Source organism: Strigops habroptila, chromosome 20 (assembly GCF_004027225.2).
Source record: "Strigops habroptila isolate Jane chromosome 20, bStrHab1.2.pri, whole genome shotgun sequence".
NCBI lineage: Eukaryota > Metazoa > Chordata > Aves > Psittaciformes > Psittacidae > Strigops > Strigops habroptila.
The window spans coordinates 5247428-5273164 of record NC_044296.2 but is presented as its reverse complement, the minus strand read 5'-3'; the positions used below and the strand labels follow the sequence as shown (position 1 = coordinate 5273164).

Genomic DNA, 25737 nt, shown 5'->3' with positions numbered 1-25737 from the left:
GTCAGCCCAGGACCTGGTGGGTGCCCAAACCACTGAGCCAGGGAGGTGTTTCCTCAGGACAGGTCTGTGTGGGGTGTCCCCTGACTGCTGGGTGCTGTGTGTGTACCCCCACCTCTGCTGCATCCTGCCTGTGTGCGTGCCTGGGCTGAGCCTTATATTTTTAATGAGGCATGATGTGGATTTACTCTGACAGGCCAGAGGCTGGAGCTCAGGACCAGACGAGCTGAGACAACCTCCACGGAGGCCGGTTTTCCCTGCGCTGGGCTCCAGCATCTGCCTTGACAGAGCTGGCTAGTTCCAACCTGCCTGTTGGCTCATCTGCCTCTGAAGTTTTCAGAGAAGGCAGGATCCAGCACATGGAGCAGGTTTCCTTGTGCAGCAGCACAGGGCCCTGGCTGGGATGGAGAAGGATGCTCGAGGCCACATGTCATCCGTGTGTGCAGAGCATGAATTATTTCTGCTTCTCGCTGTAAACCCTTGCTCTGAGGGACGTGTTCATGAAATATAAATGTGAGACCTGCTTGGAGCAGGCAGTGCCTGGAGATGAGCGGCGGAGCTGCGCTGCGGCAGCACGCAGCCCTCTGCTGCCCAGCTCCAATCAATAGTTTATGACCTTCAGTGCACAAGCTGTGACCTGGGAGTCCAAAACGTCCTGGTGGCTGGCAGGTCCCCCCAGTCCACTGCCACCAGTGCTTGACACTGGTGGTGATGGGCTAGGGATGGGTTGGTGATTGGTGGTGGGTGATTATGAGATAGTGATAGGCTAGTGGATGGTGATGTTTGGTGATGGGTTAGTGATGGGTTGGTGGGTTGTGATGAGTTAGTGATGGGTAAGTGATGGGTTGGTGGATGGAGATGGCTGGTAGTGGGTGGTCATGGGTTAGTGATAGGTTAGTGGGTGGTCATGGGTTAGTAATGGATGGCAGTGATTGGTGATGGGTTGTTGATAGGTGGTGATGTGTTGGTGGTGATGGGTCACTGATGGGTTGGTGGTGGGTGGTGATGAATGGTGATGGGCTGGTCATGGTGGCGATGGGTGATGATGTTTTGGCAGATGGGTGACGATTGGTGACAATAGGTTGGTGATGTGCGGCAGTAGGTTGGTGATGGTACCATAAAACTTCTCAGTTTTGGGACAGAACAGGGGTTATATCCTGCTGGGGGCTTGGATAAATATGGATGAAAACTTCATTTCACAATCATTCCTGGGTGAGAACAGTTTCTGCAACACCAGCACCTTCTGTGAGGAAGATGACCCATTTGATTTTGAGTGAGCTGACTCCATTTGATTTGAGTGAGCTGCTCGGGAGATGCCAAGTGCTGGGCCAAGGTTCCGAGTGTTGGGAACCTGCTTGTGTCTGTGTGAGGGACAGCACCGAGCCAAGTTAGGGACAGATCAGTGGCTTACAGCCGGGATTGTGATACAATTGTGACTTCTGAAGGAACATTGGTCCTGGCTGGAGGACTTGGACAGTGAGGGGCTGTGAAGGGCCCAGGAGAGGAGACACAGCTCCAGGCAGGTTGCCCAGAAAGCCAGGCAGGGTGTTGGCATACAGATAACCCTGTCATTCTCACGCCAGAGCCCTCCAGCCCAGTTAAGCATCTTTTGCTGCCCTTGGGATGAGGGTGATGCCAGGGCTGCCATCACCCTGCCTGTTGTGACTGGGGACGGTGACACTCCCCGAGGTGTGTGTCCCCAGGCAGAGGCTGGCTCGAGGGCAGGGACAGGGTCCTCAGCATTTGTGGGGTATCACCAGGGCCAGACGAGGTGTCCCAGCTCCCACCTGCCCCGTCTGGGCTCAACGTTCTTCTCCCTCCTTCTGCTCTATTTTCAGCTCAGCTGCAAAACAAACCCTTTGGGGTTGTTGGGTTTTTTTCCTTCCTTTCCTAATTTAGACGGTCCCAAGGCCTCACAGGCAGATAAAGTCAAGTTCTTTCCTTCCCTGTGTTTATGGTACTACTGGAACACGCTGCTCCTGCAAATACTACATCAGGAGAGCGTGGGGAAGGCTCAGCTTCCCCAGCACGATTTAACCCTCACCTACATCTGCCCATCGCTGCTCACTGCCTCCTCACCCCAGCCATGCTGCTGCCATCCCCACCTTGGCTCAGTGGTGGTGGCTCTGGCCATGCTGGTCCCTGTGTCACTGCTCCTGGAGTAGCTGGTGCCCTCTTCTCCTGCACTGAATCATGCTGGTGCCTTGGCTCATCCTGTGGGCTGGGAGAATCCTGGTGCCTGGTGCCACATGGAGCCCATGGCTTCACTTCGCCCTGTCTTATGTGCCTGCCATGTGCCCAGGGAGGGCAGGGACAGCACCGAAATGCACTTGGGGGATCAGCTAATGTCCCCCAGCATGTCCCCTGCAGCCCTGCTCTGCCACAGGGGAAGAGGAGGGAACAGGGCAGAGGGGGTGCAGGTCTGGGCAACGATGCTGAGACACCTCTTGACCCTGCTGGGCTCAGCACAGGGCTCCAGACACACTGGTGGGGACAGGGACCACTTGGAATGTGGGTCATTTGCATCCTGGGCTGCACTGAGAGAACTACAAGGGCCTGTAGGGACAGGACAAGGGGAATGGCTTTAACCTGCCAGAGGGGAGACTGAGATGAGCTCTGAGGCAGAAGCTCTTCCCTGTGAGGGTGCTGAGGCGCTGGCACAGGGTGCCCAGAGAAGCTGTGGCTGCCCCATCCCTGGCAGTGTTCAAGGCCAGGTTGGACACAGGGGCTTGGAGCAACCTGCTCTAGTGGAAGGTGTCCCTGCCCGTGGCAGGGGTTGGAGCTGGAGGAGCTTTAAGGTCCCTTCAACCCAAACCATTCCATGATTCTATGAACTGGGAGATCTCAGCCCTCCCATGTCCGTCTGGGCGGTCGATCTGGGGGGATGCCAGGACGCTCTTGCACCAGAGCTGCCACTGCAGGATCCCAGCCCCGGTCATGGGCTGCCCCTGGCTGTGGGTGCTGAGGCCATTCAGGCTGTCGCAACACAACACGAGGCCCTGAGCTGTGTTTGCTTGGCTGGGACAGCGTGTCACTGCTGGCGGGAGTCCGGCTTGCGTCCGGGTTGCATCATGACAGTGGAGATAGGAGAGCAGTGCCCAACCTCCATCCGCTCCCGCTGGCTTGGTGGGATGTAGCAGCAGGGGACAGGCAAGGAAGGGGAGAGGATGGCTGTGGAAGGGCTGGGGGTGACAGCAGTGAAGATGGAGGGTTTGTTGCCTGTGGAGAAGAAGCTGAGGATGAGGAGCACCCTGAGGTTTTGGAGGGAAGGGCTCAAGGCTGGGGACTGAGGTTTTAGTGTCTGAACACAGCCCAGCTTACCCACACAGTGCTGGTGGGAGACGGAAGAGGTTGAGATCCCTCCCAGCCTAAAAACCCAGAGGAGATGGTATCAGGGATATCAGCATCTTCCAGGGCAGAGGTGCAATAAGCCCAGACCCTGTGCCATGAGCATCACCCCCTGGCTGCCCTCGGATGCTGCCTCTTCCCAGGGTCTGGCAGAGAAATGAACTTGAAAATCCCCTTTGTAGGATGGCTGGGCAGCTGGAGGTCTCCAGAGAGATGTGGTTGATGGGGACCATTCCCTCTCCCCTCGGTCCTGAGAGGTGGAGGCTGTGGTGTGAAGCCAATGGGGCCAGTTCCCCCATGGTGACCAGCACCCAGCTCACACCCTGCTGCTCACCATCAAGATCTGACTACAATGCAAATACCAGCTTGCCTGGCACAGCTCTCCAAAGAGGTCTGAAACCACAGGCCAGTCTCACCACCTTATCCTGGGCAAGGGTGGTCTCTGGACCAGTGATGTCTTCCCTGAGCCGCAGTGGTGACAATGGGCACAGCACTGACCACAGCCCCACATGTGGCCCTGGAGGGCAGCTCATGGGATGGATTTGGGGTTATCCATCAGCACTGGTGGGGAGAGGGAGCTCTGAGCTCCCCTGCTGATGCTCTGGCTCCATGGGAGCTGCCGGTACCCAGGCAGCAGCAGGGTCAGGGATACCTGGAGAGGAGCTGGGCCTTGGGAGGGGTAGTGTGAGGACGATGAGGGAAATAAGAGATAGGGGCAGGAAATAACAAACGTGAGTCAGATGAGAAGCACGTAGGCAAGGACAGCTTTGGAGAGCTAATCTGCAGGAGATAACAGTGCCAGGATGGAGGAGCCTTGGAGATGGGAGCATGGAAAGGGACAATCAAGACATGGAGCTGTTTGAAACTCCAGCAGCCAACCTGGTCCTTTGCATCACGCTCAGCCATGTCATCCCTGAGTACTGGGGGGACCGTGGGGCTCAGCACCCAGCCTTGGGTGCTCTGGGCAGCAAGTGCACTTTGGGAAGCATTCTGTAGCTTCCAAAGGTTTCCCTGAAATCCTGCACTGGGTGTTTATCCCCTGGCAGACAGGACTAGCTGCGGCACAGCCTGTCTGCTTTTAGTCTGGTGGAGATTAAGCTCTCCAGGGCCTAATGGCAATTCTTTTGGCAAGCATTCAGCAGGCCTTAATCCATCTTATCTCTGCTCTGAAAGGATGAATTAGGCGCCTCTCCAAGCGCTCCATAGGGAGCAGAGGCGGCTGCAGGCACCCCGGGGATGCCCTACATATGGCAAAGAGCCCGCGGAGCCGCCGGGCTGGGGCTATGGAAGAGGCAACACTGCAAGACAGCCAACATCCTTCCCTCGCACAGCTGGATCCTCTGCCTTTCTCCCTCTGAACATCCAGATATTGGGGTTACCCGGAGTCTTGGCCTGAATAACAAAGGTCCCAATTCCCTTGGGATTTGCCTGGGTATGAGCCAAGGGTGGCTTCTTGGCTCATGGGGGAAGACAGGGGACAATGTGGCTCTGCTCATACCTGTGCACAAGGTCTCAATGCCCATCCAGCTTGTCCAACACATCTGGTACCCAAGGATGTTCCTCCTCCCATGATCCACTCGCAGTCAGGACTCCGGAGGGATGCAGAGGACGTTCTGGTCATGCAGGATGGTCCCGCCATCAAGCACAGGGACTCTGAACTTGCCTCTTACAAATCAGTCCTGACATGGCTAATAATAACAACTGTGTTCATTAGGGAGCTCTCCCTGCCTCGCATGATTCCTTTGGGCAGTTGTGAGGGGTGTTGTCAGGGTAATGGAGATGAGGGGTGGCATTCGTCTGGCAGTGCTGGAGCCGAGTCTGAGACCCGAGGCACTCGCTGCACATGAGGGTGACCTGGTTGGTGCAGGCGCTGCGGGCAAGAACGCTGCTTGGGTCAGACCCACACTGACACTTCGCCCAAATCACAGCTCAGACACCACCGAGCACCTTGGCATCTTGCACCCAGCTCCACCACAGGCCTTTAGATGACTGCCCGTCACCATGGGATCAGGCTTTCTCCAAGTCCCTTCGGGATGAAAGAAAACCCTTTGAGGGTTTTGCAGAGCCTGAAATTTCTCATTTTTCTGCATCAAAGCCCTGCTGGGGGGGGCTGGGGGCTTAAATTCTTTTTGGCCATGGTATCCCTTGGGTGACAGATGGCCCGGTGGCTTTCCAGCTCACACCACCGCCTGGTGGGGGTCGGGGCCATGGTGTGGTGCTGGGACAGGGTCTTTCTGCATCTGTCAGAGGGGACTGGGTTGCCCTGATATCTTATAATCCTGGAATGGCCCAGGTTGGAAGGGACCTTAAAGCTGCTCCTCCAGCTCCAACCCCCTGCCAGGGGGGGACGGGCAGGGACACCTTCCACTAGAGCAGGTTGCTCCAAGCCCCTGTGTCCAACCTGGCCTTGAACACTGCCAGGGATGGGGCAGCCACAGCTTCTCTGGGCACCCTGTGCCAGCGCCTCAGCACCCTCACAGGGAAGAGCTTCTGCCTCAGAGCTCATCTCAATCTCCCCTCTGGCAGGTTAAAGCCATTCCCCTTGGCCTGTCCCTACAGGCCCTTGTCCAAAGCCCCTCTCCAGGTTTCCTGGAGCCCCTTTAGGCACTGGAGCTGCTCTAAGGTCTCCCCTTCAGGAGCCTTCTCTTCTCCAGGCTGCTCCAGCCCAGCTCTCTCAGCCTGGCTCCAGAGCAGAGCTGCTTCAGCATCTCCATGGCCAGTTTGCAGGTTGGCGGCAGAGCCCTTGCAGCATCACCTTGTCCCACCCCCGGATGCAAACCCCCCTCAGCTGGGAAATGCCTTGGGGGAGGGGGTCTGGGGTCCTGCTGAGGGTCCCATCACTGCTGGCTTGCATGGCGAGGGACGGGTGCTGCCGTGGCTCAGCACTGCTGCCCACTGCCGTCCTTGCTCCCAGCCTCAGTCCTGTTTGCTCTCTGTCGAGCTCTGCCAACCCTGAGTCAGCACCTGAGGTGGCCTAAAACCTCTGTGGAAGCTCTCTGGGTGCTGGCACGGTGACACCCTGGCCAGCAACCCCATCCCCTGCCCACCCCGCTGCTGCATCACGGCGGCTCTGCGGGAACCCCACGTGTCCTCCTCAGCTGGTGGCTCTGGGGGGTCTTTGCTGTGTCTTGTTCTTTCCTTGTCCCCCAAATCTCCCTGTTTTCCTCTGGGAGAGGAAGATCCTTAATTGAGCAGGCATTAATCCAGAAGCAGAAAACAAAGCTGCCGATTTCAGCTATGTTCAGCTGAGATTGCAGGATCTGCCCATTCCTTTCTGCATGTACTTTGGTTCCAACCCAGGCTCAACTGGCTCTGGTCACCAGCTGCTCTCGTGTCTATTCCTGGCTTGAAGAGCTCAGTCCTGGCAGAAACCCCCTCTCCATGTTGCATCACCAGCTGAACTCCAGTGCATGCTGTCTCCAAAGCAACAAGCAGCTAAAATTGGTAGAAAGTTTGATCTGAGGCTGAGCCAAGCTTAATATTTAATTGCTTCTAATTTCATTCTCTGGGCCAGGTTTGCCAAGCCAGGCAGAAAGGTCGTGGTGGCAGATGCAGGCTCGGTTACCCGCGGGCATCAGCAGTCTGCAGTGGGTCAGTGTCCCCATTGCAGATAGGGGGTCCCCATTCAGTGGCCACCTCATTCCCTGTTCTCCAGGACCGTGGATGGGGTCTCAGCTGCCCCAGGAGCCCTGTTTGCCCTCGTATGTGAGAAGAGATCGAGCACCGTGCTCCAGCCCCTGGAGGCTGTTGTTCAAGACTAGCGTGGTGTGAGGATTTGCTGTTAAATCCCAAATATCTTGTGTCATTCCTGAGTCCATTCCCACCTCTGCAGCCTCCCCCTTCCCACCCCATGACTGCAGCATCCCATCCCATCACTTCCCACCCTATTCCATCTCATCCTATCCCATGCCTGCAACCTCCCCCTTCCCATCCCATCCCATCCCTGCAACCTACCCATTCCCATCACACTGCAACCTCCCCTATACCACCCCAGCAGCATACCCCTTCTTATCCTGTCCCTTCCCATCCCATCCCCGAAGACTTTCCCATCTCATCTCATCCCATCCCAGCAGCCTCCCTCTTCCCATACCATCTTTGCAACATGCCCCTTCTCATCCCATTCCACCCCATCCCTACAGCCTCCCTCTTCCCATCCCACAGTCAGGTAACCAAACAGGGGAGCATTTCTGTCATGGAGACACACAGGGAAGCCGGGAGCCTGCACTTGCGCTCCCTGGAAGGCATCTTCTCTCCCAAATGTCTCCCTGAGCAGGGATTAGGAGCCGCATTCCCAGTGCAGCTCACGGCTGCCAGCCGACAGAGTGAAAATTGTCTGGTCCTGGCTCAGAGCCGCTGGAACCTTCCACTAAATCCCCAAACACACTGTGCTTGCACTGACAACGCAAACAGTTATTCAAATGGCAAAGGTCATCTCTCCCCTTCTTGACAGCTATTTTTGCACCAAGTACTGAAGTCCAAGGGTAAACGAGCTCAGAGCCAGGCAGGGCTCCACCTCTTGCACCAGATCAGTGTATTAGAAGAATTTGGGAGAAAGGAAGAAACTGTTCATCCTGGGGCAGAAACTGGGATGGCAGTGTCCTCCCAGCTGGTTTTCCCACTGATGTCCCCCAAAATCACCCCAACAAGCTCCAAGCAGGGGTAGCAAACATTTACAGGATGAGGTTGCTCAGGGGTTGTGTGAACAAGCATCACCCAGGCTTGAGGCATCCCAGAGTCCCAGGAAGGCATCCAGCCCTCCTGCAGGACTGCGTTCCTGATGATATCCAGCCTTTTTGGCAAGGCTGGTGACAGGGTGTCCCTGGGGAACCACACACCAGGAGGAGGAACATGCACCAGCAACTGCCACTGGGATTTCTCTTGTTGGTCCAGAGAAAACCCTCCTGGAGCAGAGCTCCGCAGCAGAGGAGGTTTTCCTGGCCCTGTCCATCTGCCATTCATTCCTGCAGTGCCAAAGAAAAACCCTCCCAAACCTTTGTTTGATGGGAAATTTCACATTTTGGATTCCTTTTATTTTGGGAGTAGAGAGGATTTTCTTGGACCGTGCTCAGGATCTATCTTTTCTCTGCACGTTGCAGTGGGGAAGCCACCCCTGAGCCATGTAGGCGGGTTCTTGGCATTGGGACTTTGTCTGTAGGTATCTGATTTTCCTTGGATGAGAAGACCACCATATGCCAAACGTGGGCAGCTCTAAGGGCGCATGCTCACAGCCAGGCAGGTGAGGTGATCTGACGTGAGATGGTCAAAGCTCAGACACAGGTTTGGACCTGCTTCAGCTTTCCTACTGTCTGCCGAGCAAATTCCCGCGAATCAAAACATCCAAATACGTCAGGAGAAGACCCCATCACATTTGTTTTTCCAAGAAATTCAGGTGAAAGAGGGATTGCTCTGTCCCAGCCCTGCACGAGCAGAGTCACTTCATACCCGCATGGGTTCCTTCTCCTGGATATGCAAGGGGTCATGAGGCAAAACTGGGTGAGGATGACCCAGGAGAGGTACCCGAAGGTGCTGGATGGTGAGTTCTAGGTGAGGATGCCTCAGGAGAGATACGTGGATAAATTCCCTGTCACCTCCAAGCCCATCAAAGGCTCTTCCATAGCCATTCTCTCTGTCACTAGCCAAAGGTTGCTAATAAAAGAGAAGCCACCATTGTCTTGTTGGGAAAGCAGAGCCCAGCTCTGGTTGTGGTGGTCTGGCCCTTCCCACATGGGCTTGGGAGCAAACAGAGGATGCCAAAGGGACAGCCCCATCCCTTGGGGCCCTGCAGCTCCTGATGAGCCGCACACTCAGGCAGTGAGAGCCCCCGATCCGAGGGGAACGTTGTTTAAATGGAGATGACTGTAAAAATAAGGGTCAGATTTCCCCGGCTGCCGAACCTCCCACGTCCACCCGACCCTCCGGTTTCCTGCCTTCTGGCATGTGTGACCTTCAGCACAGTAACCCCAGGGCTCCCCGAGGAGCCCTGGCATGGCAGGAAGCATAAAGGAGAGTGAAGACTTGCATAACCTTCATCCAGCCCCGCCAGGAAAACAAGGAAGATGCTTGGACCGTGAGTGCCTGTTCTGGCAGCTTTTCAAGCGTGGAAATGGGCTTCCCGGCTCAAGGCTGGGATCATCCCGGCTCAGAGGGACCATGGGGAGGCTGTGACCCTCACCCCATCCTCTGGAGCCCAAAGGGGACATTGCAGCCCAGGTACCAATGCCTTCTCCCTTCTTTTGGGCTGCCACCAGTTTTAGCCAGGAGGCAGGGAAAGCTGGCGGAGAGAGGATGGGAACAGAGCCTCCATGGCTGAGGTCCCGATGGTCCTCACTGCGGGTGGATAGCTCCAACCAATTTTCCATGTTTCTGACTCACCCTGCTTGGAAATCTGTCTCAAGCAGCATCAAGAGCAGAAGCTTTTGCAAACTCGATGACGGGCTGAGGGGGTGTCCCTGGCCCTGCGGATGAATGAGGCTGGTGCTCAGAAAGCCTCAGAGCGGTGAGGGTCAGGATACCACCAGCCTGGTCCGGGCAGGAGCTGCACAGCCCCTTTCCGGAGCAGGGAGTGATGAGATTCCTGGTCCAGCAAAGCTTCACGGCTGGGAAAAGCAGGAATAAGCAACCCCAGGATGTGGGTTTTGTGCAAGCAGAACTGTTTTGCTGTGCCCCATGGGTGTGTGGCAGTGAAATCACTGCCAGGACCAGGTCTGAGCGGAGACCAAGGCGGATGGAGTACCCACTCCAGCCGGGAATGCTGCCAGTGCACGTCTGGGTGAGACGTGCTGCTGTGCTCAGCCAGTGGCCGGTAGGAAATCCCTGTTGGATGTCTCCCGACTGCTGCTGAATCAGAATAACTGTTCTTCTGGAAAACCTAACTTTATCCCCGAAGCAGTGATGGTGTCATTCACATCTGCCCTATTCCCCTCACGCTGGAGTCTCCCAACACACTTCCAACAACAAAACAAGGCTGTGAGCAGCATTCCTGTCAGCCGGCATCGCGCCCGTCCCTCCCATGACGTGAGCCCAGACTCAGCAGCTGCAGGAATTCAGTTCAGATGGGGATGAACTTTCACACAGTGACCCGTGGGGTCAGCCTGGGAAGGAGATGGGAAAGGCAGAGAACAAAGACACCATCGCAGCCTGCTGGGCACGGGATGGGGATGGGGATAAGGGTCAGATGGGGAAGAAAGCAGGGATGGGGCTGAAGGTGGGGATGGGCATGGGGGTAAAGGTGGGGATAAAGGTAGGGATAAGGATTGAGATGGGTATAGGGAGGAGGACGGGGATAGGGATGGGGATGGGGTGGGATGGGATAAGGATAGGGATAAGGATAGGGATAGGGATAGGGATGGGAAAACAGATGGGGAAGAGGATATGGATACGGATGGGGAAGAGGATAGGGATAGATATGGGGATGGGGATGAGGATGGGGATGGGATGGAATGGGGTGGGGATAAGGATGAGGATGGGGAAGGGAATAGGGATGGGTATAGGTATGGGGGGGTTGTTCCGAGGAGATACTTATGATGTGTGCTGGGGATACTGCCTTTCGAAGCTGGAAATTTGCCTGGGCTGGAGGAAACGGCATGAAGAAGGGGTGGGGATGAAGACAGGTGTGGTGATTAGCACAGGGATAGAGATGGGGACGGGACAACCCCTGTTCCCACAGAGAGACCTTCACAAAAAATCACTGCCTTTGGAGCCTACTGTTCCCTCCTCGAGAGATGACCCAGGCAGGGGGACCCTGATGAACCTGCAGAGACCCAGGGGCAGCCCTGAGGGCCCTTCCCCAGCCCCAGACTGAGCAAAACCCCACAGGGATTTTGGCTGCAGCACTTTTCCATGCAGGGCAGACCAGGGCTCCCTCTTGGCACAGGGAAATCCCCGCTGGCCAGACTCTGAACCTCTATTTAAACTCAAGTGCATCCGGCTCTGCAGAAAGCACCTTCCCATTGACCTGTGGTCATCCCCAGCCCACAGGAGCTCAGGGCCTCGGGGGACTTTTCACTTGTGCCCATTAAAAATTCATATTTCTCACGGCAAATTGAAGATGTCCGCGTAGGAAAATACAGCTGAAGGAATATGCATAAATCATGGGGCTTCTCCACAGGCCTCGGCTCCTTCCATTATCCCTCTCCTGCCTCAGCACAAACACTGCAAATGCAGAAAACAACCAGTGGGGACACGTCTGCTTCGGCACCCGGCGTAACCCCAGCGATTCCCAGGACAAGCTCCAGTGTTGGGTAACAGCAGGGCAGGGAACGGAGCCGCTCACAAGGATTCATTTTGCCTGACGTCGTTAACCCAGACCAATAGTCAACACATGAAACTGGGCTTCCCTGTTTGTCCCAGTGACTCGGGGTTGGTGTTTCCTGGTTCAGAAGGCCCTTGGGATGCTATGCTCCAAACTCAGGCTCATGGGCATGGCTCCTGCTGGCTCACATCTCCTGGGATGCCCCAAACCAGCAGGACCAAGAGGAAAATGAGACTTTTCATGGGGTTTTTTTTTGGGGGGACCACCAAATTTGGGGAATTTCTAGCACAGCTGTGGCTGCCCCCCCAGCACTGGGGAGGGTGGCGGGTCCATCCCTGAGGGAGGACAGATGTACAACATCTGGCATGATCTGGGAGTGAAGGGGGAACAAGGCAGCAAGGTGCACCCCAAAGGACCACACAGGAGCCCTGGGCTGTGCAGAGAAGCCTGATGGGGGGTCATCACCACCTTCCACATCACCACCACCCTCCCCTTGGCCCCAGCTCCCTTCCACAGCCCCAAGCCTCAAAGGTCTGGAAAAAGCAACGCCCACAGTTCACATTTTGTGCTGCCTTTCTCCCTGCAGTGTTTTCTATATCAGGTTTTTCTCCTTTTCCTTTTTCCTCGTTTGAAAAATTCCTTCTAACCATGAAATAAATGAGAAAGCATCGACTGGTGGAGGGGGCTGGGCTCTGCCTGCTGAAATTTCCTGAATTCCTCCTTAACTCTTACCTCTGTAAGAGTCTGTGACTCCTCCCTGTGCTGGGTGCTCGCCCCGAGGCCTCTCACTCACTGTTTCTGCAGCAGCAACCTGGGAAAGGCTTGGAGACAGCCCAGGGCCAGAAGAACAAGAAAGCAGCAGCTGGAAATTGTTCTTGTGGAGTCTTTGTACATAAACACACCTCCACCGAGGAGCTGCTTCGCTCCCAACAACAGGGAAAACAGCAAAAAAGATGGGAAACCCTTTTATTAGTTGCCTATGTGGGGAGGGGAAAATAAGTTGGGCTTGATGGAAGTGTTGGATATGCACGTCATGGCTCCGGCAAGGCTGAGAGCAAGGGAGAGGCCAGGCTTCAAAACCAGCTCTGCAAACCCACAGTGCATCTCCCATGGGATCTTCCCTGCAGTGGGTGGGATGTGCCCAAGGGTGGGAGCGGCAGTGGGATGGAGGCAGAAGTGCTGCAGGCTCCTGCGGGGCTGAGCAGAGGGGAGCAGAGAACAAGTCCCTCTCTGAGCCCTGCTCCCATGGGGTTTACTGCCATCCAGATGTGCAGGAGGGCCCAGCAGTGCTGGGAAGCTGGGATTGAGCCCCAAAAGGTGGTGTGGATGGGAATGCTGCTCCTTGCTCTAGGATGTGCTATGGCAGATCCAGAGGAAACACCAAGTGGGGAGGGAGCAGAAGGGCTCCATCTGCTTTTAGCTGAAAGGAGCTGAAAGGCTCCATCACAGTGTGTGAATTGATGGGAAGAAAAAACAGACTGAAAATCCCTTTTAAGCCAGTGGAAAAAAGGGAGGACAAGAGGGAAGAGCCGGTAACCAGAGTCCAAGTCACAAATGATGCACATTTTTCAAAGGGGGAAGATTGAAGCCTTACAGGGGGGAGGAATTCATCCTTGGGAGACTGGGAGCATTTAGAGGAGTGAACATCATGCTCAACCCATGGGTGCACAGGAGCTGACCCCAAGTGTGCACCTTCCCCAGAGCTGGTGGCTCCCTGTGGGACATCACCCGGGACTCCTGCGCCTGCAGGCGTTTGACTAGAGATAGTTTGGGATGGCATTTATCATAGAATCATGGAATGGTTTGGGTTGAAGGGACCTTAATGCTCATCCAGTTCCAACCCCCTGCCACGGGCAGGGACACCTTCCACTAGAGCAGGTTGCTCCAAGCCCCTGTGCCCAACCTGGCCTTGAACACTGCCAGGGATGGGGCAGCCACAGCTTCTCTGGGCACCCTGTGCCAGCGCCTCAGCACCCTCACAGGGAAGAGCTTCTGCCTCAGAGCTCATCTCAATCTCCCCTCTGGCAGGTTAAAGCCATTCCCCTTGGCCTGTCCCTCCATCCCTTGTCCAAAGCCCCTCTCCAGGTTTCCTGGAGCCCCTTTAGGCACTGGAGCTGCTCTAAGGTCTCCCCTTCAGGAGCCTTCTCTTCTCCAGGCTGCCCCAGCCCAGCTCTCTCAGCCTGGCTCCAGAGCAGAGCTGCTCCAGCCCTCGCAGCAGCTCCGTGGGCTCCTCTGGCCTCGCTCCAGCAGCTCCATGTCCCTCTTGTGCTGCTGCCCCAGAGCTGGATCAGGACTGCAGGGGGGGTCTCGCCAGAGCACGGCAGAGGGGGAGAATCCCCTCATTTGACCTGCTACTCATGCTTAAACGTGATTTTTTTGCTGCCGACAGGAGGCAATCTGGGATGAGGGGCCTTGGTGCAAGGGTGGGGAATGGATAGGGATGGCGATAGGGATGGGGATGAGGACGGGGAAGGGAAAGGGAGTGGGAAGGGGTGGGGAGGGGGAAAGGAATGAGGATGGGGAAGGGATAGGGATGAGGATAGACATGGGGATGGTGATGGGGCAGGAATGGGAATGGGGACCGGGGGGGGTGGGGGGGTTCTTGGTCCGGTCTCTGAGCCTCGGGGCTGCCGCGGGCAAGGGTTGCGGAGCGGCCCCGACCCGGGGGAGGGCGAACAAAGCGGCGGGGCCGGGCGGGCGGGGAGGGGCCGGTGGCGGGTCCCTCCCCATCGCGGTGCGCGGGCGGCGATAAAAGCGGGGCCGCGGCGGCGGAGCGAGCACCGGAGCGGGTGGACATGGAGCGCACCGGGATGTCGGTGCTGCTGCTCCTGCTGCTGTGCGCCACCGCGGCCGCGGCGCCGGCGGGAGCGGGCCCCGGGGCCGAGCGGCGGGCGGCGGGCAAGGAGCGGCGGGCGCAGTTCGCCTCCTGGGACGAGGTGAACGTGATCGCCCACGGGCTGCTGCAGCTCGGGCACGGCCTCAAGGAACACGTGGACCGCACCAAGGGGCAGATGCGGGAGCTCGGCAGTCGCCTGAGCGCCCATAACAGCTCCCTAGGGCGGCTGCTGCGGCAGGCGCGGGATGCGCAGGAGCAGGGCGAGCGCCTGCGGGACAGCGTGCGGGAGCTGGAGGGCCGCGGCCGGCAGCTCCTCAACCTCTCCGAGGCTTTGCGGCAGCGCCTGGAGGAGGTGGCGGCTGATAAAGCCGAGATCCAGGGGCGGCTGGAGCAGATCGAGGGGCGCCTTCGGCTGGCGCTGCAGGCGAGGCCGGCCGGGAATCAGAGCGCCAGGGACCTGGGAGCACTGCAGGTGAGCATCGCCCACAGAACCGGGGGACCATCCCCCCGGCACCGAAGACCCGACCCGCCCTGCGCAGTGGCAGCGACCTGGGGGGAAGAGGGGAGGGGTCCCTGGCTTCCCGCCGGGAATGCTATGGAGAAATGGACCCTTCCCAGGGCGATGGGAGCTGCTGGAAGGGGGCTGCTGTGGGGAGCAGCACCCCCGGGGCATGGGGGGTACCTCGGAGGAGTGGGGGGGACCCGATTCTCCTGGGGCACTGGGAGCCAGTGGGTGGGAACTGGGCTTAGGGGTCTGGCTGAGGGGCAGTGGGAGATCCCCCCACACACGTGGGAGACCCACCGAGGGGCATTGGGAGACCCCTTCCCAGGGGAGGTCCTGCTGAGGGGTCCCTGGGAGCCCCAAGGTCTCCCCAGAGCTGTGGGGTTCACCTGGCTCTTCCCCTTACCTCCTGCAGTCCCTGATGGATGCTCAGAACTTGCGAATCGAGGAGCTCCTGCAGAAGATCAAGCAGCAGCAGTACAAGCTGGACAAGCAGAATCTGCAGATTAAGAGCCTGCAGAGCAAGGTGAGCTCCCAATCCAGCCCCACACGCTGCTGGGATCCTGTGACAGGAGAAGCGGCTGTGCCGCTGCTCCCAGCTTTGGGGACTTTACAAGGGCCATGGCCCTGGTCCTTGTGCCACAGCAGCAAACAACAAGCTTCCAGAGCATTTGCACGGAGGAACTGGTGTGTGGGAATGGAGCCTCTCTGGGCTTTTCCTTTAGGTTTATCTGCAGAATAAACTCTTTAGCATAGGTGTGAAAACCCACGATAATTCCTGGTTTTGCCCAGCTGCTGGTATCTCCTATTCCTTGAGGTTTCTGGGCAAGTTCAGCCCCAGCTCTGGTCACAGGGGAGAGGCTGGTGTCTTGGCCGATGAGCTCCCCTGAGTACCAGTGTTGAAAACAAGATGGAATTAAACTGTCCTGACTTGCTCATTGCTTTTTTAGGTCAATCTACTGATCCCCTTCCACCTGAAGGACAACAAAACACAGCCTCCAAAGTGGAAGATAAACCTGAAGAGCCTCAGCCTCATGAACCAGAGCCACAACACCAGCAGGGAGCCCGTGCTGCTGCACAGTGAGTATCTGCCCTGCGCTGGAGCAAACCTGCAGCAGCTACAACTGTTTGGAAACAAAAGGTTCAGTTGTCCTGAGTCAGGATGTGAGATTTGCTCACAAATCCAGAGCTTGGGAGTTGGGCCAGACTGAGGGGATCTGGAGCATGGGCAGGATTGTAGCCTTCTGGATCGATATTAGTCCAGGAGGAATTTAAGGATTTAAGAGGAATTTTTCTGGCTGGTGTTAAGAATGCAGCGGGGAGAGGACAAAAACGGCTAGCAGGTATTTGTTAAAGAGGATTGACAGGTTGGGAGTGTGGATGCAGGGAGGAAAGGAAGATATCTGCTCCTTGGAGTTAACTTTGTTCACCTGCACAAACCGTACCAGGCAGGGCCGGCTGCCCAGTCTGTCTGCTGATGGAGGGGAGGGTTTGGGAGCCATGAGAGGATCATGAGAGGAAAGAGAGATCAGAGAATCCCAGCCTGGTTTGGGTTGAAGGGACCTTAAAGCTCCTCCAGCTCCAACCCCTGCCACGGGCAGGGACACCTTCCACTAGAGCAGGTTGCTCCAAGCCCCTGTGCCCAACCTGGCCTTGAACACTGCCAGGGATGGGGCAGCCACAGCTTCTCTGGGCACGCTGTGCCAGCGCCTCAGCACCCTCACAGGGAAGAGCTGCTGCCTCAGAGCTCATCTCAATCTCCCCTCTGGCAGGTTAAAGCCATTCCCCTTGGCCTGTCCCTCCAGGTCGTTGTCCAAAGCCCCTTTCCAGGTTTCCTGTAGCTCTTTTAGCTACTGGAATCCTTGCGCATTATAATGGCTCATATTTAGGGCACATGCATGAAAGTCGAGTGCCTCAGCTCACAGTATCCTCAGCCGAAAGTGCTGAGCTGCAGGGAGCGCCTGGGCAGGGAGGGCACTGGGCACTCCCAGCACTAGAGCAGGCAAGTGCATGCTGCATCTGGAGCATCTTCTGTGCCAGCGAAGGGCTGGAGGAGCTCCCACAGGGCATCCGAGCGGGTGTCCCCAGCTGTGCCGTGTCCTGCAGCCTCCTCCCAGACAGGAACCGGTGTCCCCGCAGGGTTTGCTGGCCAGAGCAGCTGCTCTGGTGCTAAGTCAGCTAAATCAGGGTGCTGGCTCTGTGTGCAGCTGTCTGGGGATGTCCAGTGCAAGCCAAACAGAAACCAGGAGGAGATGCGTGGGGAAATCCTGCTCCAGGCAGGGATAGCAATGGGAAAACACGTGGTAGTTTGAATGAGGAGCTGGGAGCTGTCACTGCTGTGCCTGGAAGCTGGGTGAGCAGAACAAAAGAGCTGCAGAACTGATGCAGACAAGGAAAGAGATGGGACATGGGGCTCCAGACTCCTGGTGCTCGGCTCAGTGGGGTTGGCCAGCCTGTGGTGGGCCTATGTAAGGTCTCCCTTGGTGACAGCAGCATCTCAAAACCTCTTTCCCTCTGTGTTTTTCCTCCAGCTCTGCTTTCTGGCTTGCCCTCGGTAGTGTGCCATAGAATCCTAGTATCATTTGGGTTGGAAGGGACCTTTAAAAGTCATCTAGTCCAGCCAATTAGTCCAAGCCCCCTGCTCAGCTCTCGGGTTAGGCTGAAAGTGGGGTGCAGGGAGATGGGTTTGGGCCTTTGCTACTCAATGGTGGCAGATGTAGGCTGTGCTGATGGGTGCTGGGTGCAGCACGGTGAGGACCCACAGCCCCTGGGGGTGCTATGAGGGCTCAGCACCTCCTTGTGCATGATTCTGATGGGGAGACCCTGAGCATCCCCAGTGCCCCAGGCATCCCTCCTCCCTCCCGTGAGGGAGCTCACCCTCCTCTTGCCTAATCCCTGATGTTGATATTGCTGACAGAAAACAAATTGGCTTCCTCTCATAAGCAAACCAAGGGGGTTTGCTGGCAAATCCTGAAGCCCTCAATGTCTGGTGGGCCAGCGCCGTGCCCTCTGTGTGGGGAGGCTCGTGGCTGCTCTGTGCTATTGTCAGGCAGAGCCGTGGTGCTGGTGAACAGAACTGAGCTCCACCAGCAGCCCTTTGAGAAAGACCCTTTTATTTGCATCCAAGTGAGCTCAAGTTTGGTGTTTTTTTTCAGGCCAGAAATGGCACAGGGCCAAGCATGTGAAAGTTGAAGGCTCGAAGCAGCTTGGAGAGTGAAAGGTTTAATCGCTTGCAGAAAGAGGATCATGTCTTCAGGCAGAGCCTGTGCTGCCTGGCAGCCGGCCCAGTAGGGGAAAGGCAGAGCCCTGCAAAGCCTTCTCCCCATGGCTCTGGGACTCCAAAATAAATGGGTTGGGTGAGGGGGAGGCGATGAAAAACCAGCTCCAGGCCTGCCCTGCCATCAGCGAGACAGGGTGTTTATCCCAGGTTGGTGACCTCCTGTCATGCCTGGAGATCCTGTTGGGTAATAAGGGTGCCGTGCCCGAGGCAGCTCCAGGAGCCTTGTTGATTCTCCTGTCTTGTTTGGCTAAATAAAAGGGGGAGGGAAAGGCAAACATCCAGAGCAGCCAGGAGGGCTTGTTGTTCTGCCGGTGCCATAGGGATGTGCAACACGAACTGGAACTAACGAGCATGTTCCTCAAACAAAGGTTGAGCTGAGGCTGGTCAAGCAGCTGCATCTCATTCAGCTGCTTGAGAAGTCCCTGGTGCACTAGGGACTGGGATGGGAGGGAGAGTGGCCAAGGCTCAGGAGAAACATAACAGGCAGGGATGGGGTTGCTTTCTGGATGCTGGAGCGTTCTCCTGGGCACTGTCCTGCTGATGCTGGAGATGCAATGGGAGAGGAGGTGAGGAGCTCAGCAGGCTCCAGCACCTTTCTGCTGCCGTGCTGTTGGCTGCTGCTGCGGGTATGGGGTCGGGTTGTGGGTTTCCTCCTCCCAGGCTTTGTTTGGCCTCCCTTCCCCTACAAAGTGGGGCAGTCAGGGATGCACTTGGCCTCCCCATGGTGCTGGCTACTAGGGAGAAAACTAACTCTATCCCAGGCAAACCCGGGACAGTGGCTGTGTGTGGTTTTGATCCTTCATGCAGAACATGTGTGCATGGGCTTGGGGGGGGTGCTTGGGGTCACACTCTGGTCTTGTGGGTGCACGGGTGGGCTCAGTGGCTCCGGTCCCATGCTGGCATGGCGCGGGGATGCTGATGGCTCCGCTGTGCTGATGGCTGCGGCGGTGGGAGAGGGCCCAGTGCCAAGGAGAGGAAAGTTCACTGGGGTGGTCGGGGGGGAGAAGGGGGAAAATGGGTGAAAGGTGGTGGCGGGTGTCACGTTGCTGTCCCCTGGTTGTCCCCCCCCCCGTGCTGACCTTTCATAGAATCTCAGCCTGGTTCGGGTTGGAAGAGAGATTAAAACTCCTGCAGCTCCAATCCCTGCCCCGGGCAGGGACACCTTCCACTAGAGCAGGTTGCTCCAAGCCCCTGTGTCCAACCTGGCCTTGAACACTGCCAGGGATGGGGCAGCCACAGCTTCTCTGGGCACCCTGTGCCAGCGCCTCAGCACCCTCACAGGGAAGAGCTCAGATCTAATGGCTCCACTCTTCACCCCAACAAAGCACTGGGGCCCTGCGGGTGCTCAGTGAAGACGGGGCAGGGGGCAATGCCCCACAGGGATGCATCTTGCTCTTGCCCTCCACAGCTCAGAGCCCCCATTTCCCCCCTTCTGCCCCATGTGAAGCCCCACAGCAGTGGGGGAGGCCCCTCTCCATGCTGCTGCTCCCCAGTCTTGGTGCCAGCCCTGACCCTGGGGGCAGATACAGTAAGCGGGGACCCCATGGCGGGGCTCTGGCGGGGGCAGCAGCACCCCAGCACAGCCGAGGATTGTCTCTGGGTTTCCTCACCCGTCTGTCTCGGGGTCATGCTGGCAGCAGCTGTGGAGCCACCCAAATCCATCCCACCCTTGCATGGGGAGAACAGGCCCCCTTTGTCTGGGGGTGACGGGGGCACCTGTCCCGGCTGACAAAGAGCCCCTTGACTGCGCCACAGCCCCGGGGCTGCTCATCCTCCTGTGGCCTTTTGACTCGGGTTTTGTAACAGGTTTCACCCCCCACACCCCCTTCCCCGTCTCTTCCTCAATTCCTGGATGGACTTTTATCAGTACTGTTGAAACGGTGCTTTGCTGGCGGCTCTGGACAAAGTCCCGCAGGGGCAGGAGGAGAGGTGGGAGCCCAGCTCGTGTGTGGGGATAGAGGGGGATGAGCTCGGGGTGACCTCACCCTGGGCAATGCACTGGGTGCAATGAGCTGGGGCTCCCCGAGGTCCACTCACCCCATCTCTGCCCCGGTCAATGTGTCTTGGACAAAAAAGGGTCAGCCCAACCTGGCCCCGCGCCTGCTGGTGGCAGATTGCCCAGTGAGATGTCTGCTGGGGCCACCATGGTCGCTGGGAGCATGAGGTTGGGTGCTGTGTGCTCAGGCACCTTCTCTGCTGCTGAGGCCCTTTGAGACAGCTTCACCCCAAACGGGATGCTCCTGCCTGCTGCAGAGTGAGCTGGGAAGTTCCTTGGGTTTCTTCTCCACTGGAAGCTGTGCTCTCCAGCCTAGGTCACCCGCGCCTGGCCCAGTGCCTGGCTTCTTCCTTGGGCTGAAGCCCGAGGAGCTGTGTTTGGATGAATGGGGAGATACAGGGTCACAGAGTTGAAAGATGCTGAAGCCGGCGGCACGTGTCCGGAGCCGTGGCCACTGCTGTGCACAGCTGCTGGGCTGGGGGCCAGGGCTGCAAGTGCCGGGGCTGTGGTAGGAGCAACCTGCTGAGGAAGTGGGACTCAGGCCCATCATCTTCTCAATGGCTGTTTCCTTCCCCTGCAGAGCTCCCGGAGGATTGCCACCAGCTTTTCCTGGCTGGGCAGCAGGGCAGCGGCGTTTTCCAAGTGCAGCCTGCAGGGTCCCAGCCCTTCAAGGTCTACTGTGACATGACCACAGGTAAAGCAGTGTACACGTCCCACAGCCCTTTGCGTGGTGGCCTTGTAAAGGGTAACCCCAAATGACCATGTTTTCCCTGCTGCAGAAGGTGGCTGGACAGTGATCCAGAGGCGCACAGACGGCTCTGTGGACTTTGACCAACTTTGGGATGCCTACAAGAATGGCTTTGGAGACCTTCGTGGTAGGTGGATGATGGTATCTATCTTACTGTGGGATAAGTGATATCTTGGCATAAATTATTCCCTGGTGGTGGCCCCTGAAGATCTCTGTGTGCCACAAAACAATGCTGGGCTAAGGAGGGGGGACACTGCTTGCAGGCCAAGAGTCCTTGGTCTTCCTGACTTGTCCTGCAGGGGCCAGACAGTGATTCAAATGCTGCAGTGTCCTGGATTGTCCCTCTTTGTCTCTGGAGCCTGTTCATGTGTCTGCATGGCACGTTTGTGTCCCCATACCCACTGCAATGTGTCTTGTTTTAGGTGACTTCTGGTTGGGCCTGGAGAAGATACATCGCCTTGTCCAAGAGGGAAGATACAATCTCCTGATTGAGCTGGAAGACTGGGAGGGAAATTCCCAGGTGATTCAGTTTGTCTTCAGCCTCGGTGGTGAGAGCACAGCCTACACGCTCAACCTGCTGGGACCTCTGTCTGGAGAGCTGGAAAATGCCATCGGGGACTTCAGGCAGCTGCCGTTCTCCACTCGGGATCGGGACCATGACCTCAAAGCTGACACAAACTGCGCCAAACACCTCTCAGGTCAGTGCGAGCTCTTCCTTCCCAGTGGTGGGCACGTTCCCTTCAACCTTCCACTGTCTGGTGGTGGCCATGAGAGGGACAGTGACCCTGTAGATCCAGACCCCTTTGGTGTTGACCCTGGCTTGTCCCTGGGAAAGCTTCATCCTTGGGAGAGCTGTGCAGGGAACCAGGAGGGAAGCTGAAGCCAGGAGAGGTTCATGATTCAGTTACTGGCCCAAGCATCTGTCTCTGTAACAGTTTTCCTGTTTGCCACCTTGCTTGGAAACCTTTCAAGCAAAGAGGAGGCCAGTCCCCAGGCCGGAGATAGGGCTGCCGAAGGGTTTGAGGGGGTTCTGCATGTAGGAAAGAGCTGCAGGGATTTCCAGACACATCCTGAAGTCCTATAGGATCTGTGCAAAGGTTTCCCAATGCATGGGACTCCTCTTGTAAGGTCCCAAAGACCTGGAAAGCTGTGGAAAACGGGGGCAGCAGCTGCCTTGAACCTGGGTTTGTTTCTGCCTGGAAGTGCTGTGGGTTAAATCTGCCTCTGCGTTGCCTTGGCAGGGGGCTGGTGGTTCAGCACATGTGGCCATGCCAACCTCAACGGGAAGTATTTCCGCTCCATCCCGCGCCAGAGGCATGAGCGCAAGCAGGGAATCTTCTGGAAGACATGGAAGGGCAGGTACTACCCACTGAAGTCAACCACCATGAAAATCCAACCTGCAGCACTGGAACCAGAGCCCTAAAGCTGCCACTTGAGACTTTTGACCTTCTCTGCAGAGCAGACCTGAGCTCCATCACTTGGTGTTTACAGCAAACAAACCCATCGTCCCCAGGCAAGTCCCTGAGGAGTGTTTCTCTTGGTTCACAGCCCTTCAGTGGTACAACACAGCTCCTGGCTAGAAGTAAAACAGCTCCTTGTCGCTGAAACCCCTGGATGGGAGCTCCCAAACCAGAAGGGGAGCCACCAGCAGGGAGATCCACGTCCAGAGCATGCACAATGGTCTTCCACCCTCCTGTGGCAAGCTGTCTGGTGCTTTCTGCCCTGTCTGAACACTTCTGTGCTGGTTTCGATGAGCTGAGGCTGAGGGGGAAGGGAAGCATGTGAAGTGTTTCACTACCCTGAATCCAAGCATTGGGTATGGGGCCTTGCTGTGTCCTGTCTTTCACTGTTGCTCCCAAGTGTTGTCCTATGCACCCTCCTGTGAAAGTCCCTAGAGCCTCCTTCCCTCCCTGGTCCATGGGGCAGGGAGCTTTGGGCAGTTCCATTTGTGCAGCCCCTGCTCTGGTGACTTTAACCCACTGAGAAGATGGATTTTGGTGGGAGGGCTGTAGGACATGCTGTGCAGAAGGGAGACCTCAGGCTTCCTTAGCTTCCCTGGTGCCCACAGCTTTGAAACCCTACAATTCTGGCTGTGCTGGAATTAGCTGGGAGCTGGGGAATCTGCTTCCAGCTCCATGAGATGGTGGGTGGGATCCTACAACCACTTGCACAAGGGCCTGATCCTGCAGGGCTGAGTCTTAAGCTCTGCCTGAAGCCTGCCTTATTGCTGGAGGGGGTTAGGACAAGTGCTAGGAGAGCACAGGTACGAAGCAGTGATGGTCCCTGGGCAGAACCAGCCTTGCTGTGGGCTGTAAACCCCCTGAAGCCTGGGGAGCTGCCTTCTCACAACAGACTCCCCATACTTTGCAGAGTGAGTAGCACCATCCCATCTGCATGCCCCAAAACTTGCTCTAAAGGGCCAGAAGACAACAGGCTTTCTCTGCAAGAGCTGCACCAACCTTGTTGGGTACATATCCTGACGTCACCTCTGCCTTTGGGGAGGGTGTCTGGGGAGAGGTGGGCAACAAGATGCCGTCTTGGGGCTTCCCAAGCATCCCACCCTATTGAAGTCATATTGACTATGATGCTAGAGCTCCTAGCTGCTAAATATTGTAAATAGGCATTTGTAGGATGTTCGATCTTGTCGATGGATTTCCTGTTCTCTAATTTGCTTCCATATTTAAATGCAGTGTTAATAACAATGTGGTGTAATTTATAAATGTTCATGCTGGAACAACCCAACCACGTAGTTTGTGTATTTTAAACTTGTTTTTTTGTACTAAGCTATCTTTTCTGAAGATGTCTTTTAATAAAAACAAGCCTGTACCTGTCCTGCCTGTGGTACTTCTTCCCTGTGAGGGTGCTGAGGCGCTGGCACAGGGTGCCCAGAGAAGCTGTGGCTGCCCCATCCCCGGCAGTGTTCAAGGCCAGGTTGGACACAGGGGCTTGGAGCAACCTGCTCTAGTGGAAGGTGTCCCTGCCCGGGGCAGGGGTTGGAACTGGAGGAGCTTTAAGGTCCCTTCACCCCAAACCATTCTATTATTCTATTCTATGATTTACCACTAGCAGATGGGTGGGAATTGTGTGAGGAAACTTGATTTGCTGGGTGTTCAACCTGAGCTGTGCTTCCTTCTGGGCTCAACTTCCAACTGTTGCCTTATGGAGCTCTCTCGAGATAAATCCCTGCTGTAGCTCCCAGCAGCAGTTTTTATTCTGTTGGAAGTGTATGGACTTCACAAGGGAAAATAAGTTTGGAAACCAGGCCCTGGGGCAGCAAGTTCACAATGTCAATGAGCTGCTCTCCCTGAGGGCAGACCTTTGCACCAGGGACATTCTTCTTGTAGCTGGCTGGAAAACTCTCTGTGAACTCCTTGCACAAGAGCAGAGGCTGCTGTTTAAAGTCAGAGCTGATCAGGACAAGTCCCAAAAAGTAATAGTCTTTTACCTGCTCACACATGCATAGTCAGCTCCAAAAGCACTTGCTGTAACTTCTGGAGGATGGTTACATAGGTAGGAATGAAATGAGCTGGGGATGGAGTAGGAGCCTTGAAGATGATGGAGGTAAGCTCCAGCTGTGCTCATGGTCCCAGACATGATGCTAGAGCTGAAGAAAAGAGCAAGCTGGCCAAGGAAGAGGGACAAAAATTGCTTATTGTAGAAAGAGACAAGAGGCTTCTCTAGACTCCTACAGCAGCTGTATAAATACCTAAACGTGGCCTCAGCTCCTGTGTCTCTCCTCCTCCCCTGGGAACAAACCTGGGGTTAATGATAGCCCCAAGCACAATTGCACAAACAGCCCATTATACCCAGCTCTGCGCTATCTGTCTGCTTACTCTTGGATTCAGGAATACATTTTTAATATTCCATTTGCTTAATTCAAAGCTTGTTTGGTCCCTGGGTGCAGGAGCAGATATGGGACTACTGTGGTTTAGTCTCAATGCTGAAGTGATGAGACTGACTTGGGGTTCACGCATCAGATGGAAACTGGGGAGGGAGCTGTGCCGTATTTATTCATGACCAGACATTTTTGTTGTTCCCCAGTTTTTGGGGAAGAGAAGGCTCAGGGGGGATCTTATTACTTTCTACAACTACCTGAAAGGAGGATGGAGCCAGGAGGGGGCTGGTCTCTGCTCCCAAGGACAAGAGGAAACCTTAAAGCTCCTCCAGTTCCAACCCCTTGCCATGGGCAGGGACACCTTCCACTAGAGCAGGTTGCTTTAAGCCCCTTTGTCCAACCTGGCCTTGAAGAAGCCGGTTCTGGGTCTCTGTTTTCATCTGAAATCCTCCTGGAATCCTCCAGCTCCTTCTTTAACAGCGACTTCAACTATAGCTTGTAACATCTGGGAGTCCCATAAAGGATGTGCCAGCTCCCTCCAGTGGCATAGACAGAAACGGCACCGAGCGCTGTACAAGGCATTCCCACCCTTCCTTGGGTTACGAAGTGCTGTTGCTCCCCAAAACAGGCTGTGCCAACCCGTGGCCCCACAGCAGCTCCAGCCATCATGGTCCGCGCAGGGATCCGAGCCCTCCCTCCTAAACCTCGCCTCAGCTGCTGCTTATCCCGCACGCTCCCGGGGCTGTGTTGGTGCCAGCTGAAGGCTCTGGGGTCTGGCCGTGCTGGGACAGGGCTTTTTGGGACCAGAAGTGCTATGGGACAGCCTGGGGCTGTGGTCTGGTGGGGTGATAGAGGGCTGGTGCGTGTGGAGCTCAGACTCATCAGTAGAAGATTGAACTGCAGCTGATTTGGACCTGGGATTCTCTCTGAGCATCATTAAATCA

At 56.4% G+C, this 25737-nt stretch overlaps 1 protein-coding gene and 1 long non-coding RNA gene across 2 annotated transcripts; one reads left to right on the top strand and one right to left on the bottom strand.

Moving 5' to 3' along the window:
* Window positions 1-6496: 6496 nt before the first annotated feature.
* Window positions 6497-19386, bottom strand: LOC115618110. The gene is made up of 3 exons (XR_003994734.1): window positions 19294-19386; window positions 17812-17815; window positions 6497-6509 (listed from the first exon to the last, which is right to left on the bottom strand). It is a non-coding gene; the product is annotated as an uncharacterized LOC115618110 (long non-coding RNA).
* On the top strand, window positions 14232-23789 carry ANGPTL4 (angiopoietin like 4). Its single transcript, XM_030509305.1, has 7 exons — window positions 14232-14904; window positions 15350-15460; window positions 15885-16014; window positions 20791-20904; window positions 20990-21085; window positions 21381-21656; window positions 22200-23789. Exons 1-7 carry the CDS (start codon window positions 14392-14394, stop codon window positions 22379-22381), a joined length of 1422 nt encoding a protein of 473 aa, XP_030365165.1. The 5' UTR covers window positions 14232-14391; the 3' UTR covers window positions 22382-23789.
* Window positions 23790-25737: the final 1948 nt, after the last annotated feature.

Excerpts from the sequence above, each read along its gene's own strand:
- ANGPTL4 (XM_030509305.1), top strand. The coding sequence starts at position 14,392 with ATGGAGCGCACCGGGATGTCGGTGCTGCTGCTCCTGCTGCTGTGCGCC. Across the intron at positions 16,015-20,790 it reads GGAGCCCGTGCTGCTGCACA|AGCTCCCGGAGGATTGCCAC; the intron begins GTGAGTATCTGC and ends CTTCCCCTGCAG. Across the intron at positions 21,086-21,380 it reads TGGCTTTGGAGACCTTCGTG|GTGACTTCTGGTTGGGCCTG; the intron begins GTAGGTGGATGA and ends GTCTTGTTTTAG.